Source organism: Ammospiza caudacuta, chromosome 1, assembly GCF_027887145.1.
Source record: "Ammospiza caudacuta isolate bAmmCau1 chromosome 1, bAmmCau1.pri, whole genome shotgun sequence".
Taxonomy (NCBI): Eukaryota; Metazoa; Chordata; class Aves; order Passeriformes; family Passerellidae; genus Ammospiza; species Ammospiza caudacuta.
In genome coordinates, this window is record NC_080593.1 from 83,174,041 (window position 1) to 83,193,906 (window position 19,866).

General features: G+C 37.9%; 1 protein-coding gene across 5 annotated transcripts in view; it reads left to right on the top strand.

Annotated features, from left to right (window-relative positions):
• SEMA5A (semaphorin 5A) overlaps positions 1 to 19,866 on the top strand; it is a 372,788-nt gene that overhangs the window by 153,312 nt on the left and 199,610 nt on the right. For all 5 annotated transcript variants that reach the window (XM_058824781.1, XM_058824771.1, XM_058824791.1 and 2 more), the window contains one exon: positions 5,019 to 5,217. In XM_058824781.1, the coding sequence (XP_058680764.1) occupies positions 5,085 to 5,217 (133 nt within the window). In that variant the 5' untranslated portion in view covers positions 5,019 to 5,084. The remainder of the gene's footprint in view (positions 1 to 5,018; positions 5,218 to 19,866) is intronic.

Sequence of the window (19,866 nt, forward strand, 5' to 3'; positions counted from 1 at the left end):
AACAGTGTAGCCTTTTTTGGTGAAGAGGAAACGAGAATTTTCCCTGTTTTCTTGTCACTTGCAGCAGCAAGCGTTCTCTTGTTTTAATAAATTGTAAAAAAGGTACCACTAGCAATACAGGAGACAAACTGGGTATTTTTCATAAAATTTTCATGATTAAAGATTATATAATTACTACTATTTTAAAGTGTATGCAGTAGCAATATGGAACAACATCTTTCTTTGCACTCATAATTCTGTTGCCATGAACCCACAGAATGTGCAGTTTGTTTTATTAGTTAAATACTTTTTCCCCAGGCTTGTGCTAGTACAAAAAGGTCATCTGGAGTAGTTACTTCACTACTCCAGATGAGCAATTTTTTTTTCCAAATCCTCCCTGTTTTGCAAAGATGTGGAGCTAAGTGCCCAGGGAAAGTCGAATGAGTCTCCTGCAGCAAATTACATGAGCAGCATCTGCAAGAGTAAACACTGGTGTGCATGTAAAGAAACCCCAGACCTGCTTGTGAATGCCTGTACCCAGAACCTGTTCTGAAATTGGCATCTTTTAAACATGCCAAACCCTGCTGTTTGTTCACTTACATTGACATAGGTTCACTTCATCTTTTACTAAAAATGTAGTTGAAACCTGTCACTTATAGAATCAGCAAAGATAATTATTTGAAAGTATCTTTGCTTTGGAACAGCTGCAGCTAGTGTGGCAGCTTTTGCATACAGTGGCTTCTTTCGATTGAACAAAAGAAAATGTAGTTTATAATTCAGAGGTAAATTGTACTTTCAACACGGTGTACTTTAAGTGATCTAGAAATATTGACATCCTGATTATTTGACTTCAGTATATGACTTCAGTGCCTGGAGGGAATAGTCTTTAAATGAATCTGCTTGGACCTAGCAGTAGCAGTTACCTGCCTTGCATGCTTAGCTATGCACACTTTTTCTCTCTTTTTGGTTCAGCTGAAACAGAAAATCTTGAATTGCTGGGTTTTTTCTTTTCAATTACTGTTGTTGGAGAAACCAAGGGCTACATTTGTAAAATATAATACCTTTGCCTAATAGGCTTCATTCATCTTTATATTTCTTCTAGGCAAGCTGGATCAAAAGAAAGGGAATGAGGGCTAGAGTAAGTGCACAAGACTTTACATACAGGAATAAAATAATATATTGAAATAAATTGCATCTTATAGCACTGCTTATTCTGCTTTCTTTTTCATTTTGCATCTTCAGATTGTTTTGCAAACTTGTAAAATGCAATTTGTTGAAAGTCTGAATAAGGATCTCTGATAAAAAAGTTATGCAAATGACAGGTCAATGTGCAAATATTTGGCAATAGTTAAAAAGCTGGTCATTGTCACTATTTGGATATATGTTTTGAAGAGTTTTGACCTGACCATTATTGTCATTGTTGAGAGAGATTTACATATGGAAATTATACAGAAGTCAATGAAACTGGCTGAATCTTTTCATGTTTAGGGTTGTCTTGGCTTTGTCTTGTCTTGTCATATTGCTTCAGGCTACCTATCCCTTCTTGGCATGAGAGCTGCCCTTTCAGTAAGGAGAGGGATGATTTCAGGAAAGATTATTTTGTCTGCTTCAAGCCTTCTGGCTTGTTGCAGTGTCTCAGGTCTGTGTTCCACAGGCTCACTCTCACAGCTGCTGTCTCAGGCAGTAATGGAGCTGCTGCAGTGCTCCTGGCTCAAGGATGTACAGGAGGGAGCAATCCAGCCAGTGCAAGTTCTGTGGGAAAAGATTCAGTTTTGAAGTCTTTTCTAAGGTTTCTGTTCATCGCTTCATGCTATGGGTGTGTGTTGAAGGTGTATGTTTCTTTGTAGGGGGTTTAATTGTATTTTTTCCGGGGGTTGGGGTTGTATGGGTTTTTTGGTTCTTTGGGGAAGGGTTTTGGTTGGTTGGTTTTCCTTGTTTTGTTTGTGGATCTTTAAAAAATACATTTTTTATTTTTCATGCTAGCAGTGTATTAGGTGCGGTTTCCAGACTCCTTTCTCCTTCTGTACATACACTAGTGTTGTGAAAGGGTAGAAACTTAAAGAACTTGTGATAAGGTTTCTATCTACTGCTTTGATTTACTGTTCTTCTGTCAGTTAGGGCCTCTGAAGGTTCTCCTCTGAGTTGTTGCAAGTAAGCTTCTCCTCACAGTTCCCTACAATAATGTGTTTAAATTAATACATCAAAAATCATTCATAGACTGAAATTAATAAAATAGTGCAATACACATAAACAGCTAGAGGTTGAGGTAGAGAGTAGTTTAGGCTGTTACTCTTTTTTTCTGAGATATATGGTCAGACGTGTGTTCACACCTTTCTTTTTTCCTCCTCCTTTCTCCTTGTTTTTGGATATTCTAAATGAGAATGTTCCCTGTCTCAGTTTTTGCCATGTGAGATACATGCAGTGAGAGGAAGGGTTCAGGTAGTGAGGAAAAAAGTCTTTGACCCCAAAATTCTTCCACAGCATGACTATAACATGCAAACAACTGTGTCAGAGCCCACCTATGGCATGTAAGTAGTCTGTTGTGAAAGAGAATGCTGTTTGGACTTAGAGGCCAAGGAGAGGTGGTGTTGTGAAGGAATCTTTGTTACTGCTGCTGAGTTTTGCTCACAGGGCACAGGTGGGAGAAGTCCTCTTGATACCTGCAGGGTACAAGATATCAGACCTGTTAACATTTACATCTTAGTCCTTACTAATACCACTATTACTCCCATGAAATTAAGTATCCTTTTTGTAATGGAAACCAAGCCTTCCGTACCTATGTGCATATTTAATATTGGGATGAAGGGTGCTGGTAATTTTCTTTCTTTCTGGAGAAACAGGATTATATTTTCGCTGTGTTTGCTGAGTAGAGTAGGTTTTTTTGAAACTTGGCTGGCATATGGAAGCCTGGTTACATAAAGACCATGGGCTTCATTTGCAGCCAAAGAGACAAAGAAGGCTGAGATTTCAGTGCAAATGTTTCATTTTATTCTTGTTTAATTATTTTCAATTATAGTCATACATTTATGAGTATTTCTTTTAATTTTTTTATATTATTTCTTTTAATTTTGAGACTTTCAAAATTAAAAAAAAAAAAATTTTGCTTTTTTTTTTTTTTTGTTTTTTTCTTTTTTTTTTTTTTTAACATGGAATTACTGTATTCCTAGGTCTTGGGGTACGTGCAAGAAAAACATTTTTTTGAGACCTTATGAAGGTATCAGGCCTTCATTTTGCTTCCTAAATGTACAAACATAATCTTACAGAAATCTGAATTAGAAGTAGCTGTTAGTAGTGTATTTGTACGATCTTTAAGTTAGGAATAGGAACACTACAACCCACATAAACTACTTGAATTTGTGTAAGAATAGTACATCATGCATATAAATGTCAATCTTGCAGAAAATTAACTATAAAACATTGGAACAAGTGCTTTATGCACTACATACATTAGTATCCAGAATTTCTATGACCAGATACTGCCCGTTGTAAGCCATAGACAATTTGTAGGGCCAGGTTCTTATTGGTAAATGACATCATAAGACACTACTTAGGAAGGTAAGGATATGAATCTAACTGCCTCATAGCTTCTCCTCCTTTTTTTTTCCAGTAACTTAAGAAAGTTTAGCAAAGAAGCTAAAATTGACTATTAAATTTACTGCTCAGATGTATTATGCCTTTGATCTATTTATTTTAGTTTAAATCAATGAGGATTACAAGTGTCCATGTCTAGGCAGGAAAGATAGTAAAGGCAGCAAAATAAGGTGGTAAGAGAAGAGCAGTTAGTCTTATGAAGTCTGTAATGTTAGGGACCAGTGTTTACTATCCATTCTGCCATCTGAATGTAGCTTTTAGAGTACACCACTGTTATTTTGGAGTGTTTTTTCATTACAGCCCTTTGTTTTATGCATTTAGGATGTTTATTTTATGCAAATAGAAAGTTTCCACCTTATTAAACAGCACACTACAATTCAGTGAGATCAAGCATACTAGAACTCAAAATTGCTGATTTTCTTTTCCTGAATGTCTCCATTAATTAGCAGAGTGACATTTCTGCTTTTATGGAGCTGTCTTAAATCTCTGGTCTTCCCTCATGAAAGGCAGTGATGTCTCATTTCTGCGTGTCATCAGCACGCAAGCCTGTGTGACTCACTAAAGCTGCTAGTGGTGAGGGTTTCTTTTGGGCTGTATGATTAGGTTGTAACTGCTTGGCACATTTTTAGTGAGGAAATTAAAGGAACTGGGTTGGATCTAAAATTATAACGACACTGTACATATTCTATTACTTATGTAAGGGTGTGGTTATTGGATGTTTCAAAAAATCAGGGAGTTGAACTTCAACTTTTTTCTGATTCAGAACGAAAACAATTGCATTGTTCATTGATACCTAAATTTTCCTAGAAAGGGGTCTTCATCATTTGAGTCTGTAATTCACAGCCTTGTCATCAGTCAGGAAATGGATTGGGACTAAGCCAGTGTCAGAAGTAGTGACCCTCATTGCTGTAAAGCAAAAGTGTGTGCCAGAGCATTGAGGTGAATCTTGTCCTACCCCTTTCTGTGCTGTTCCATACAAACTCTACAGATAGGCAAAAAATACATGCTCTAGGGCTGTTGTTCTCTCAAAGTTGTCATTCGCGTTAGGTAACAATTCCTCTTCTACCTTGTACTTGCAAGAAGTCAAAGTACTCCTTCGTCTCTGAGGAAGGCAAGGCAAGAAGCAGTGGATCCAAGTGAAGTTTGCTCTATTTAAGAGGATAAAATAAAAAATGTTGAAGAACATTCTTTTCCCCTCATGTTACAAAATAAGAGAGGGGGTAATGAACATTGATTTTTTTTAATCTTGCTGGGTGATCACTTTTCCTAAATTGGGTAACTGATGATAGGTTTGTGAAGTGATTAGAGGAGCAGCTGACAGTATAATTTTGAGTAGTCAGATGCTGCACAAAAAGGAAGCAATGTTGTTTTGTTTTAAACTTCAAGAATTGTCTATTTTTTCCTATGATTTCCTCTTGTTCTTAAATAAATCTATTTGAATTCTGCAGGTGCTTTTCCCACATGAGTGCAAGAAGAGTAGACAGTTAAAAGAAGTGACTGCTGTGGAGGACAGCATGACCACCATGAGAGGAAGCTGCTTCCTCACACTGCTCTTGGCAGGACTTGGGGTGTTAGGAATACTGGAATCAACAACAACAGAAGATACCCACTGCCACAGAGCTGAGCACCCAATTATTGCATACAAAGGTAAGATGTAAATGCCAAAAATCTTTTCCAGAAGTAGGCTAAGTATTGTGTAATCACTTCATGGAAACATCTGCTTTTAATGTAGAATGACATGGGAAAAAAGGTGCATTCAGTGCTGTTGCATAAAAGTCTGGGCTGTATTCTGTGTAAATTAAACACAACTAAGCTTTCAAATTTTATTCAGTGTTTGTAGCTGAATGTGTCGCTTAAAGGTGGGTGGCTAATTTTCCTTTGCGATTAAAGCCAGCCTGTACTGTTACGTGGAGTTATTCCTTTCCAAGTGCACAATTCTACATGTGCGCCCTTAATTTCATGAAGGACTGTGTTCAATTGCCTCCCCTTCTTCACTAAGGTGTTAAACAGGATGGGTCCCAGGATCAACCCTTGTGTTGTTCCACTTGTTGGTGGCTCAGGTGGAGTAAGGGATATTAAACATTTACTCTCCAAATGATAGTTCTTGCTAAACGACAGATGCCTTCTTTGATATCTTAGTGGAGGTATTGAGTCCCTCAGCATCATCCATTTCTGCTGCCACTAGGTTGGATCTGCCCAAGTTGGATTTTTTCCCTGTTCAACCTTTCATCCCTGTTCAAACTTCCATTACTATTGGAGCCGTAGAAGCTGTTCCTGTTGTCCTTGACATTCCATGCAAATGGTAACTCCCACTGAACTTTGTGTAACCTGATGTAATCCCTGCATGCCCATGTGGTCTTTCTAAATTCCTCCTTGTCCCTGCTTATGCCTGATACAGCCCTTTTTGCATTGGAGCTACGTGAGTTCCTTCTTTCACCAGGGCAGCCTCTTCATACATGTGGTTGTCATCTTGAGTATTGGGGTGGAAGGCTTAGAACAGTCTGAACAAAGCAAAGAATACTTGGAGGATGTTTTCTGTAAAAACCTGAGGCAGTTATAACTTATCTTTTTTTTTTTTTGTTTATTTGAATTGAGAATTTTCCATTACTCTCACAACTTAGAGGGAGTTCCAAATAGTTTCTAGTTATGAGGATGCAGGGATTAAGATGTATTATGTTACACACTGCATTCCTCCTGTTTTTTTAAGAAAGCACATGTGTAAGTTTTTTATTTCAATTAATTAGAATTTATTGAATTTTAATTGGAAAAAGATTTGTTTCCATTCTTTTCATAAACTTTGAGAAAATAATGTTGTGTTTTTTCCAGAAACTATTTTGTTCTGGCACTTTAATGGTTTAATAATAGTAATGGTACTAGCTGTCCTGTTTTTCAATGTGCTGGAGAATGAACTCTGTACCTCAGAACAGCAAACCACCAGTGTATTGTGAAGGAGGGACCTTTATCACTCTTTTATTGATGGGCTAAATAGTGTGAGTTATTCTGATGAAGTACCTGGTTTCCTTAGCATTCATATTGTCGTATAATTTAGTTTAAAATGCTACTTTTTATCAGAACATGCATACACAATACTCTAAATTAAAGTAATTAAATTTGAACAGTTAAAATTCTGGTACTTAGCTTCTTAATTTCACAAACCAAGAAATCACTGCATGTACTTTTTGGTTTTGTATATGCAACTGTAAAAGAAAATAATTGACACTTATTAGCAGTGCTAAGTTCTAGGAGTTGATTAAAAACGTGTCATTTTATGAATCTAATTCAGCCAATATTTAGGAGGGTTTCTTGAATTTAGGCAGATCCTGCCTTCTAGACCTCTCTTGTTCTCTGTCATATTTAATTTTTAGTGATGTCCTTCCAGTTCTAAGTCATTATGCTAAGGCTTTTTGGGAATAGAGGTCATATTGTTCCAGTTGCACTTTTTGATATAGCCAAAGATAGTGTCACAGTTCAAGTTTACTGAAAAAAACACAATTTATTTTTACTGTAAATAAATGTGGGAAACATAATTATATAGCAACATTAATGGTCAGATCTTTAAAATGAGATCTGGAAAGATTTTGAATGCCAGGGTCCCTCTTGACCTTTTTGGTAAAAATACCATTAATTAGTACATACCCATGACATACCTTAGCCTTTATGAACCTTATTGAAAAATCCATTTATTACCGTTAAAATCCCATTGAGTGCTGCATTAATACCCTGGTCTGTAAAGTCATCTTGTAGCAGTGTTAGATCCACCAGAGCTAAATTCTGTGTGGCTGTAGTACTGAAATACTGTGGTTGATGCTGATCATCAACCAAGGCTGAATGCTATTGAGTGGAAAGTGCTTTAGAGCTTGTAAACTCAGTACTAACTTTACAGAGATGTCAACACTTTTATTTTACTTATAACTGATCAAAGCCCTCTTTTTTTGTAGTTTCTGGTATGCCAAAGTAGCAGTGTACTTATTTGATTTGTCTTCCTTTGAGAGGTAAGGTAGATGAAGTATAAACTATTAAATAAAACTAATGGAGTGAGAGTCTCGTGTAGTGTATGGGTGAACAGCTGCAAAAAAAAACCTAATAAAAAGACAAAATAGTCCCCAGGAGTTGTCACAGTGAAATATGAAATGAGCGTATATCTCCTGAAAGAGCTTGCTTTCTTTCCCACTGCTCATCAAAAATTGCTCACTTAGGTGATGATTCTGTCAGGCTACCTTGTGTAGAGATGCGTATACTATTTCTAGCACTGATTTTTCCAGCTTGATAGTTTTAGTTGAAGACTGTGATATATCTTCTGATAGGAAATGGCAGGAGTTTCACCCAGTTGAGAACCAGTTGAGAACTTTTGCTCAAGTACTTTGTTAGAGGAAAAAGAAGATGCAGTAGCAGGAGACGCACACACTTTGAAAGGATTTTTGGCATGATCTCAAAGATTTCATTTTATGTCTCTCATACACAGTATTAATAACCAGGTTGTAACAACCATGTTGTTTATCTGCATAATTAATATTAGGACTGAAAAATGCACTTTTTTGCTCTCCCAGAATCTCCAAGAAGGGCTACAATAGATCAGAAAATGTTAGCAGCTCTAAAATTTCTTATCATAGAGCTTCCTTAAACTAGAATAAGATGCTTTGTGTCTTCCTTGGAAGCTGAAAATTTCTATTTCTCATTATTTAAAGTTGTTAGGAATTATCACAGAAAACAGATTTATATAAAATAGACCTCAAAGTATTGGATTGACAGGATCAGCCCAGGAGTGAGCAGTTCAGTGTTTCATGTGGTGAAACTGACTGATGGTGCATGGTCCCTCTTTGAAGTTCCTTTCTCTCTCTAAGGAGGATTCTGCATCTAGAAGTGGAAAAAATGTGCTAATCTGTTGAAATGCAGGCTTAAAGAAAAAGTTAAAAAAAAAAGTAAAAAAAAAAAAATCTGTCTTCATATGCTGGGAATTCATCAGCTACACTAACTAATTTCAGTAGTTGGAGTCAAGGGCTTGCAATGATATAAGCTGGGGACGGTGAGGCTGCACAGTGCTCAGGTGGAAAGGGACCTGGGGGTGCTGGTTGACAGTCAGCTGAACATGAGCCAGCAGTGTGCCCAGGTGGCCAAGAAGGCCAATGGCATCCTGGCCAGTATCAGGAACGGTGTGGCCAGCAGGAGCAGGGAGGTCATTCTGCCCCTGTACTCGGCACTGGTGAGGCCTCACCTGGAGTATTGGTCCAGTTCTGGGCCCCTCACTTTAGGAGGGATGTTGAGATGCTTGAGCGTGTCCAAAGGAGAGCAACGAGGCTGGTGAGGGGCTTGGAACACAAGCCGTATGAGGAACGACTGAGGGAGCTGGGGTTGTTCAGCCTGGAGAAAAGGAGACTCAGGGGTGACCTCATCGCTCTCTACAACTTCCTGAAGGGTGGCTGTGGTGAGCTGGGGGTCGGCCTCTTTCTCCGGGCAACAACAGACAGAACAAGAGGACACAGTCTCAAGCTGCGCCAAGGGAGATACAGGCTAGAATTAGGTAGGAAGTATTTTACAGAAAGAGTGGTCAAATACCGGAATCATCTACCCAGGGAGGTGGTGGAGTCACCATCCCTCGAAGAGTTTAAAAAAAGACTGGATGTGGCACTTGGTGCCATGATCTAGTTGAGGTGTTAGAACATGGGTTGGACTCGATGATCTTAAAGGTCTCTTCCAACCTAGAATTTCTGTGATTCTGTGATGATAAATCAAATATGACTTAGAACTGGGTGAAAGGAAAGAGGGCGCAGATCACAGAATGGATACACAGAAACTCACTGTGAAATCCTTGATCTTTGCACACCTTTTCAAATGCTTGCAATGTAAAAAAAAAAGGAAATTGTGCTTGAGGTATCTTAAGAGTTAGGGCAGAAAAAGGGCTTAAATAAGCTCCTCATTAAAGATGGTCTTAGAAATTTTATTTGTATTAAATTTTATTTTATTTAGCTATACTTTTTGTTTGCATATAGATATGAAATGTTAGCTCTGTAAGTGTATTAGGATTTACTGATGGTCAGCTACTTGGAAGAAAAAACATTCTCCTATTATAGTGAAGGAATTATAGGATGGTGTTTAACTTGAACAGTTAGAAAAGGCTGTAAAAACCACATTTGCTCTATGGGAAACAACAATGCTTTATAAAGGCTGAACTATTCTTAAGCAAAAAAACCCAAAGCAAAACAGTTTAGTGGTGTTATGTTTGTCTAAATATTTTCAGCATTTCATAGTCCACCTGCTCTACAGAACCTTTGTGGTAGCTCTCTGTGGACCTGACCTTTTATTAAATCATATAAAAACTCAACAAAATAAATCCAAAAATGAAAGCAATCAACAAAAAGGATAGAAGTAGCTACGGTGGCAGCTTGTTTCCCCTGACACACACTTTTTCTGAACTTTGAAACACCAGACCTTTCCAAACTCAACTGAAGACTTGTTCTGTAGATGGACCCAATCAATGAGGTAGAACTGAAGGGGCCATCACAACTGCTTAGAAGTGTGTGAGTGAGCTGGAAAAAAAATTGACCCAAATACACTTTCAGGTGTGAAATTTTAGGTATTAATTGTCCGGCAGCTTACCTGCATAAAGTTGGGCTTTTCTATAAGAAATAAAATGCAGTTGTGAACTTGACTTAATTGATACTGGGAGAACAGCAGAGATCATTTGCTCTGAGGCAAGTCTCATTCTTTTAGGCTTTCATAAAATAATCAGAATTTAAAGTTGTGCTGTCTCAACAAAAAAACCCCATCAATTTACATAATTTTAGAAGCTATATTTATGGATAATTTAAATACATACTGTGCCATAACAAAGCTATCTGTTGAATAAACATGCTCAAAAATAGCATGTCTCAATCCATAAGAAATGAACTTAAACCCTTCCTTTCAACTTGAGGTTAACCAGAAAAGAAAAATAGTGTAGTTATTTTTGATTCCTTGGTTAGAGAATCCTAAGAAATATATTTTCTTAACCTTATTGTCTGACCACCACAGAATTCCCTTAGTTGATGTTTGTCTAAGTAATATAGACTCAGTACATTGCTCTGCTCATTTTATCCTGTGGTTTGTGCATGCACTCAAGATGTGCCAGGAGGAAATAATATGTGGGCTGGATGAAGGAGGGTAAATGGCATATGAACTTGATTTTGTTTGTACTCTTCTCTTTCTCCTAATCTTGTTGGAAGTTTTCTTTTAAACTAATAGTAGTCTACTAAGCTGCTTAGTTTTTTCTTGTTTTTTCCCAATTTTTCATATATAACATTTCAAAGATGATCTGCCAGAATCTGCATTGGGATTAAGGTGTATTGCTTTCCGTTCTGTATTGTCTTTTGGGTTTTTTCTTTAAATGAAGATGATTCATCAGTGAAGAAGCATTGATTGCTAGATGTTGTGACTTTGGTTTGTCTAGATGATAGGACTACAAGATTGTTTGCACTACCTTGCCAAGAACCAGCCCCCTCTTAAAGAGGAAAATAATTCCTTTACCAGTTCTCTATTTTTTTGTATTGAATCAGGTTTGCTTTTACTTTTGTACAGGTGATTAAGCTTCTGGTAGGGAACAGCAACCTTCAACTCTTTACTGTTAATTAAAAAATATCTCTGGAGACAGAAAGTTACTATCCTCCTATATTTCCCTGAATCACCCAGTGTCATTGATGCCCATTCACATAAAAATGAAAGAATGTCAGGGGATGAATTCTCTAAGCAAAGGATTTGCATACAGCTACTTTTTTTTCCCCTCTGAAAGTGATCATTTTTTAAAGCAAGCATCAATTCAAAATTATTTTGGCATCCCAGTCAGCTGCTGGACCTTCATGGAATGCTAATAATTTTCATAAATTTTGATAATATAGAATTATCAGTGGCTACAACGACTAGTGAGCTGTGCAGACATGTCCTATGAGCCTTTCCATGGCTGATTTGTTCCTTATTGCCCTAATGTGACTCTTTAGGGCATGTGCAGTTCTCTGGTTGTTAACAAAGAGCAAAATGAGTGAGAGGCTCCTGCCGCATTCGACTTTCTGTACAAAGTGGGCAGATGGACTTAAAATCTGGAATTTTTGTTCTTTTTTTCTTCTTCTTCAAAAGAGCTGTATTTTTGCTAAAATGTTGTAAATCATCCAAACTGGGATATGTTAAATAAACAGATCAGCAATCAAGAAATAGAGCTGGTATGCAGATGAAGTTCTGTCAATTTTTTTGTATGTGTGCTTAGAGGAAGAGGGAGCACAATATTGCTCTGATTTCTTTTTTCTGTTTTGTCTTTTTCCCCACCAGATAGAATTTCAATTTTTTCATAAGAAAGGACTGGAGAAAAGGGGGCTCAGAGGTGACCTTATCATGCACTACAACTGCCTGATAGGAGGCGCTAGCAAGGTGTGGATTGGTCTCTTCTCCAAAGTAACAAGTGGTGGGACAGGAGGAAGTGGCCTCAAGTTGCGTCAGGGAATACCTCATATTAGTAAAATCTTTTTCATTGAAACCATTGTTGTGCATTGAGCCAGGCTGCCCAGGGAGGTGGCAGAGTCACCAAATCTGGATGTATTCAGTGGAGATGTGGCACCTGGGGAATTGCTTCAGTGGTGAACTTGGCAGTGCTGGGTTAACAGCTGGACTCGATGATCTTAGTGATATTTTCCAGCCCAAACCAACCTATAATTCTGAGTAACTTAGACTGCTAGGTCAGAAAAGATGTCAGCAATGGTAGTTACTGGCCCATCTGATCCTGGGCGACTTTGTTTTCATACTTTGTAATGGCACTGGAAAGTTACTGGAAAGACTCATCCCAGTGCTCTTCCCTTCCAGATCCTGTGCAGTGTTGATGGGGCCTGTATTGCTGTCACTTGATGGCACCTGCTGCCTGTCACTGAATGTCACCCTCGGCTGTCTATCACTTTGGCTGAGAGACTGGGGAAACCCTGGCCCATCCTTTGGCCTTGCTTCAAGCTCTAAGGTTTCAAGAATTTTAAGAGGTTGGGGGGAAAAACATTACTTAAAGTTTTGGTTTTCTTCCTAATTTCTTAAATAACCAGAGCCTTACCAATAACCTTACCAAGATAGATTTTGTTTTTTGATAGCTTGGGTGGAAATAGAGAACCACAGTCAGTGTTTCTTCAAAGCGTTGATTGTTTTTTTTTTTTTTTTTTTCACATGCTTTCTTCCCTGTTTTCCTTTTGTGGCAGTGCTTGTCTGTTGTTGACAAGACTTTGGGACACTGGGTAGCAGCTGATTTTGTGTGGCTGAATGTGGTAGATACTTACTTGTTACATGACAATTTGTCATTTTCAGGTTGGAAAAAACTTCGACTTGTCCTAAGCTTGTCTTTCCATTTCCAGTGCTCACATCAGATTTTGGTTTGATGGATTTATAGCTATTTTCTACCATTTCTGAGAATTAGGACCTGACTGGTTTACAACCAGCTCTACAATAAACCTACTAAAGTAGTTGTTAATAGTGACAAACACCTGGAGTTTAGCAGTGTCTTTTAGAACAAACGTAAGTTCTACAAAGGGAAGTGTTGACTGTAGTGTTTTGATTCGTTCTTTTTTTCTTGCATGTTGTTTTCTTTTTTTGGCTTTGGGGCATCCTTTTATTTTTGTGGTGCAAGAGTGGAGGAGGTGGGGAATATATTGCTCTTTGAAGTCCTGGCTCCAAACTCTTAAAAAGATCATTGTCAGGCTTTGTTCTCTATACCCTTTGTCTTTATAATATATCTTATTTTGTTAGGTTTTGTATTTCTTCATGAAATATCATCTGACCTTTATTTTTTGAGCTACAGTCTTGGGCAGAATTGATAGGATCAGGAAATTTTATTTTGCTGAAACAATGTAAATAAAAAGGTTTATTAAGTTCATATGCCAATATAAGTAGGAATGCATCATTGCAGAATGGTCAGTTCTAGCAAAAGAAGCAAAAATTGAAGCATAGATATTTCCAACAAAAGTAAAAGTGCATAACTGTCTAAGGGCAGTCTGTATTTTGTTTCTGCTCCCAACAGTACATGTAATGAAATTGAGCAGATTTCTTTAGAAAACTCCATCTTGAGACTAAATAATAATTTCCCATAACTATAGAACATGATTTCCTTCAAAATGAATTCTTTGGCTGGCTGCCAAAGCCAGCATGCAAGTGTTAAAATGCAAAAGGTTAAACCCCTCTGAAGAGAGCGCATGACTGAGGATGGCAAATGTTTTTCATGGTCAGTCTGTCCCTCCATCACATTCAGGAAGATTGGCAGCAGCAGCGCAGGGACCAGAGGTGGTAAATGTAAGGAGTAGCTGCTCTGCCTGGGAAGAGCATTAGGGCTCTGTGCTGGATGAGGTGTGAAGTTAGTGGGTTTTGACTGTGCTGGAAGCACTGAAACCACTTTCATCTAGGTGGGGGTTCAGTCCTTTTTTGCCTTACACTTTCTTGTATTTGTATGCAATATGTGTGTTTGAACAATGAAGCATAAACAATTCTGAACTCTTGTTCAGAAAAATAAGAAATAAGTAGGCTTTGCAGCAGATGTTCCTGTCTGTTCCCTGAGGGCACAGTCAGAACCCAAATTCCCTTTAATTATCCCAGTAATAGACATATGTACACACATAAGAATGCAGCAATATGTACTTCTAGCTGGGGAGCTCTGGCAGGGCAGAGAAAACAGGAATGCAGGCTGGATTTTAGATCTTGAAGGTTAGAGTGCATTGTTCAAGCAGGTGAGCGAGCTGGGGCAGGGCAACTGCTGTGACTGCATCTGCCCTGCCTGGAGAGCAGTACACAAGTGGCCAGGGCAGCCACTTTGTGCCTTCTGAGAGAATCAATGACAGATGTGAGTACTTGGGTTTTACCCTAGGCTTAAGAAAGAAGTTCAAGTTTCATGCATTCAAAGTCAAGAAACATATACTGTAGCAAGTATGTTCATTTTGTCTTTTCCCCATTAATAATAAATTACTTACAGCCCTGCCTCATTACCTCCAAAATTGTTCTGAAGCTGTAATAGCTGTTCATAAAACGAATGCGCAGTAAACAGGTGGTGAACTTTCTGGAGAATATCAAGAGGTTTATGGTCTTGGGATTTGTTTTATTACAAGTGATTTAAAATGGAGAGGAGCACAAGAAGCTAGCAGAGCTTCTAGATAAGGCTAGATATAGATATTTATTTCTTGGCTTCTGCAGTTCTCTTTGTATGGAAAAGCAAGCTTCAGGACTATATTAAGTTTTATTGCTTAGTGGAAGGAAGGCAGCTGGTTTGTTTATGGGATCTAGAGACCTCCAGAATACTGCAACTGGAAAAGGATCTGTAGTTTTGAGGTTGATTTGTCTTTTTGTTGGTTCTTTTTTTCTTTCTTTCTTTCTTCCTCCCTCCCTATAAGCAAAGATGAGCTCTGAACTGCAGATGGAGATCTGACATATTTTCATGTTTCCAAAGGAGAACCAAATGTAGTGTGGTTAGACTTAAAAGAGGAATCTTTTAGTTTGTGGTTGCTGATTTAATAATTTTGGGCAACTTTGTAACTTCATCTTTTCCTTTATAGAGGACTGGATTGCATTAAATAATCCTGCCTAGACAATTTTTTTTTCCCTGGAGGGAAGAAGTGATATTTTGTTTTCTTATATCTTCCTGGATACCTTTTTTGGAAACTATAGAGTTCCTCCTGTCCAATCACTAATTACCAGAATGCCTATACTTTTCAATGTGTTTTTCAGATTAAAACTTATTAATCATTTCTATAGGAAATATTTTGAATTTTCAATTCTATTAAAAATAAGGGCTTGAGTAAACATGTAAACATATTCTTTCATGTCCCAGTTATGATGTCCATCCACATACTCTTAATTCTGTACACAGCCCTGGTATAAATAAGTTCTGTATAGCAAATGAAATGTCTTTTTCATTAAAATGCAATACTGAGTACTGTAACAGATCCATCTGTCCTAATCCTTTCATTTTACAGAAAAGCATTAAATGGTGTTGGACAATGCTGTCTTTTTGTTGTTGAACTACTGCTCTACTCCTCAGATGTTGTGTCCAGCCTGCTTCTGATGTACTCTAATTAGATTGTTAGAGCCTTCTGGTAGCACAGACCATTAGATTTATTTACATTTGTGGCTCTCCTTAGGCCTGACATTTGAATATTTGTACCTTATCTATGAAAAAGTGGACATGCCAACTACATTCTAGTAACAGGTGGGCCAGGAATTTTGCTGGAACACTGAGATGGGATTATCTTTTCAATTTGTATTTTTTTCTTCCTGAAAACATTTGTCTCTTTCTGTGAGGGTTAAATGTTAGAGACTTGCTTACTCCTTGTTTATTTATTTGACTAAGGTTCTCGATGCAGTAGTTTTTCCTTCTTGTGTATGAAAAATTAAAGAAAAAGCACCTTCCTGGTGTCTTCTAACTCATCCTGGTGGTGTACATAAGTGCCTAATACTTAATGTTGTGTTATTTGGGCATTTTCTTTCTCCTTCTACTTAACTTCAACTCTGGAACCAGAAATGAAGTGTATGTCCTATCTTTGAGCTCTGCTATTGTAGGATGCATTAATAATTATTTTGTCTGCCCCTGCAATGCATGCTAAAGGAGGACAGCAATAGGAGGATGTAGGAAGGATTAATGGATACCCAGACTGCTGACCCAGGGCTGTCATTGTATTTGCTTTGCATCCCACAGCACCTCTGGATGTACAGCCTAGGCAAGGGGCGCTCTGCAGAATCTCCCTGTGGGATTTTCTCCAGACCTGTGGAATAAGGCTCCACAGCATGGGCAAGGCACACACCTTGGGGATACAATTCTGCAATAAGCAGTCAGGGTCATAAAGCTGAGGAGGTGCATGGTCCTGGAAGCAGGTCTACCAACATAACTCTGCATGTAGAAGGCATATGTTTGGAATGAAAGGAAAAGCAGCCTGTAATGGGCAGGTCTTCCTGCTTTGCAGTGAGCTGCTGTCTTCCAAGTGCTTGGCTTCTACCATGGGCCTTATGGAAGAAGAGCAGGGCAGATGTTTGTGCTTAGATTTTGTAATGAATATAGTTTAGCATATTGTTTTTGCTGGAGTGCTGTAACCCGTAGAATGAATCTTTTCTGTAAGAGAAATAAAAAATATTTGCTCTGTTAATTATAGTTGTTTGATGAGGTTTTTTTTTTGTTTATGATTATTTTATCATATTTTTTACTTTCTTTCTCAAAAGAAATAGCACTTTTAATGATTTCATGGTTAATGCATCCAACAGAAATTAATTGGGAAAAGTCTGCTCTGGCCTGTTTTGCAACAGAGCTAAGCTAAGGTTAGAATAGTAATTTGCTTCAAAGTAAGTAAAAATAAAGCATGACTTCACAAGTATATAAAGAATAAGTTCCGTTTGTATGGGTTTAAAGACTTTGTACCAGAAATAGAACCACCACAGTTGTGGTGGAGCTTCATGGCACTACAGCCTGAGGAGTGCACAAAGTAGTTTGTTCAGGTGCAGCAATGGGTTTCTTTCCATTGCAATGACAACCAGACAAGCCCTGATGCCTAATCCAGAAGTTTGTTTGCAGCTGTATTTTCAGAAGGTCACCTGAGGAAAAAAAAAAACCTGTATATTGTCAGTTACATGTTTGTAACTTTAGTTGCTTTCTACCCAGTATTTACTTCCTTTTTGAAACCTATTGATCAAAAGTATTTAAAACATTGGAGTCATTGCATACAAATGCAGAGAAGCACATGCCTTGTACAAGTTCTAAAAAATGAGTTATATTTCTAACAAACTAGGCTTCAGCTCCTATCTGGTAAGTGGAGGTGTGAATTGTGTTTCAGAAGTCATACAGCTGTTCTTTTGCTGAACTTTCCTGATGGAGTCCTCTTTTTAGTTGGAACCTGTGGAATAGTGTTGGCATGTATTTCCTTTCTTCACTTGAGCTGTGAAGCACCTTTTTTCCTTTCATTTGCAGTGAGTCAATGACTTACCAGCAAGGGTGTGTATAATACATCTCCGTGAGGAGGGAATACAGTGTGAAAGAAGTAGGAAAACTGGTCACTGGAAGTGTAAGAAAAAAGTATAGGCAAAAGTGAATTGTAAAATATTCTGCAACAGTCTCTGTCTATGCCATCTTTCTTGCCTGTTTTCCCAACATGGAGCAATGCTTGTTAACCAGAAATAGTTCTGATTGAATTTATTATTCACAGATATATTTATAATATAACATTATTTTAAGATGAGAACAGTCACACTGAATCAATACCAGTGGTGCACAGAAACTGCTGAAGAAAATCTTGGTTTTTTTCAGTTCTAGTTTTAAGATAGAGACTGTGGAGTCCTGAAGCACCACAGCAGAGCATTTACAAGTGCTCCTGGCTGTGTCCTCCAAGAACCAATGTTGTAAAGAAACCCCCAGGCTGGACATGCTGAATGAATGAACAGGTGGATTTCCTCTTGCCAGCCCTGACACCTTGCTTAATAGATTCCCCTGGGGTTAATGGCACTGTCACCAGGGCACCAGTGGTGATGCCACCAGGGGTGATGCAGTGGAGTCAGCGTGACACATCCCTGGGGAGACTTCTGACATGTCTCGCTGCCTTTGAAGAGGATAGTGGTGTAACTTGAGTATCATAGGAGGAGATCAAAGGCTAAAATTGTCACACAGCTTCAGGAAGATGGAGTTATTGTATCATCCTTAGATTAGATACATTTAATTGTAAAATAGCTTTAGCATGCAGAAATATATTTTTATTTTCTTCTGATAAGATTAGCGAGTTTGTTGTACTGATGCCACCCAGAGACTTCTGTTAATATTGCAAATCTGCTAATTTTCAACTATGGTGTTATTTTGTATTGTTATTGTGGCGGTATTATTGTTGTGGTATTACTATTTTTATTGCTATCGTTGTTATTTTGCTAACAGAGTTTCTTCAAGAAGGTGCTGCTGTGCATATGTTTAAATTGTGCTCACTATTTTCAAAAAGGACACTATGACATGAGGTGTCACATACATACACTCTAAACAGTACTGAAACTTTTAATATCTATGTTAATTTTAAAATGAAATCAGGAGGTCCTTATTGTCTTTGGACTTTGTTATTTGAAAAGTTTTATTATTATAGATCACCTCTGAATTTGGTTCTAAACATACCATTCTATTCCTTGTAAGTAATTTCTCAATTTATTTTACTGTTTACTGTAGCTCTACTTTGAAGTACTGAAGAGTGAAACTTAGGTTAGAGGGAACTTTACAATTTCATTTGCAAAGAACTGAAGAGTTCCACCCTTGGGGAGTCCTTGGAACAATGTAAACCAAACAAGTCATGGCCTGTTGGGCAGATGCTAAATTTAAAGTAAAACAGAGAAAGGTTTCTAGTCTTTCATTTTTTTTAAATATGAGTATCTGATGTCCTACTGCACAGCTTTGATTGTTAACTTCCTTTGTCTTTAAACATCTTAAAGAGAATTCCTTGACCTTTCCTCTGAGCTGGGTGGAATCCAGTGTGTTTGCTTTGCTGTCGATTTATGGACCACGACAAACTTTGTTTTATATTAAATTGAAGCTATTACCCCTCCCTCCCAAAGCTCAAACCCCCCAGGAAAACCCATAACATCTGATTCCCAGTGTGTGAAAGAGAGCTGTAGCCCTCTCAGAAAGATTTTTTTTTTTTTTTCAACATCCATCTTTTAGTTCCATGGGAAACTATTTTTCTTGGGAATATTTTCGAGTTACAAGTCCTGCAGATTTCAGTCCTATAACAGCAATGAAAAATTTTTTGGTTGTTTTTCTAAGGGTAAAGATGTCTTGAATGTACCAAAAGAATGCAGTGAGTGTTGGCAATCACCTGCTTTCGTGACTGTGTGTGTACCATCATAGTTTCCCCCGGACAGCTTTGAGTCCCAGACTGATGTCTGCAGATTGGCAAACATGCCTACTTAGTTTTAAAGGAAAAACAAGTCCAGGCTGAAGGTGTGTTTCAATAAGTCTTCTCAGTATCAGGAGTAAGAGAGAAGTCAATAAAGAGCTAGGTGTTTTACTGTAATTCACATGAAGGCAGGGCAGAGGAGAGGGAGGGGAATGTCAGGAAGGGGAGGGTTAGGATGGGAAGGTGTAGAGATGTTGCTGTTGTCACCTGTGACCAGCAAACAATACTGTTAGGTTATGTGTTGGCAGGGCAGCTTAACTGCCTTACACATTTATTTATGCTACTGTTGTAGTGCACAAAATATACTGCTGTGTTATTGTGTAAAGCTTGTCATGTTGCATCTGCATGAAAACCATTAATAAATTTAAATTATTACTTCTTACTACTTTAACATTATGATTTTAATTGGAAG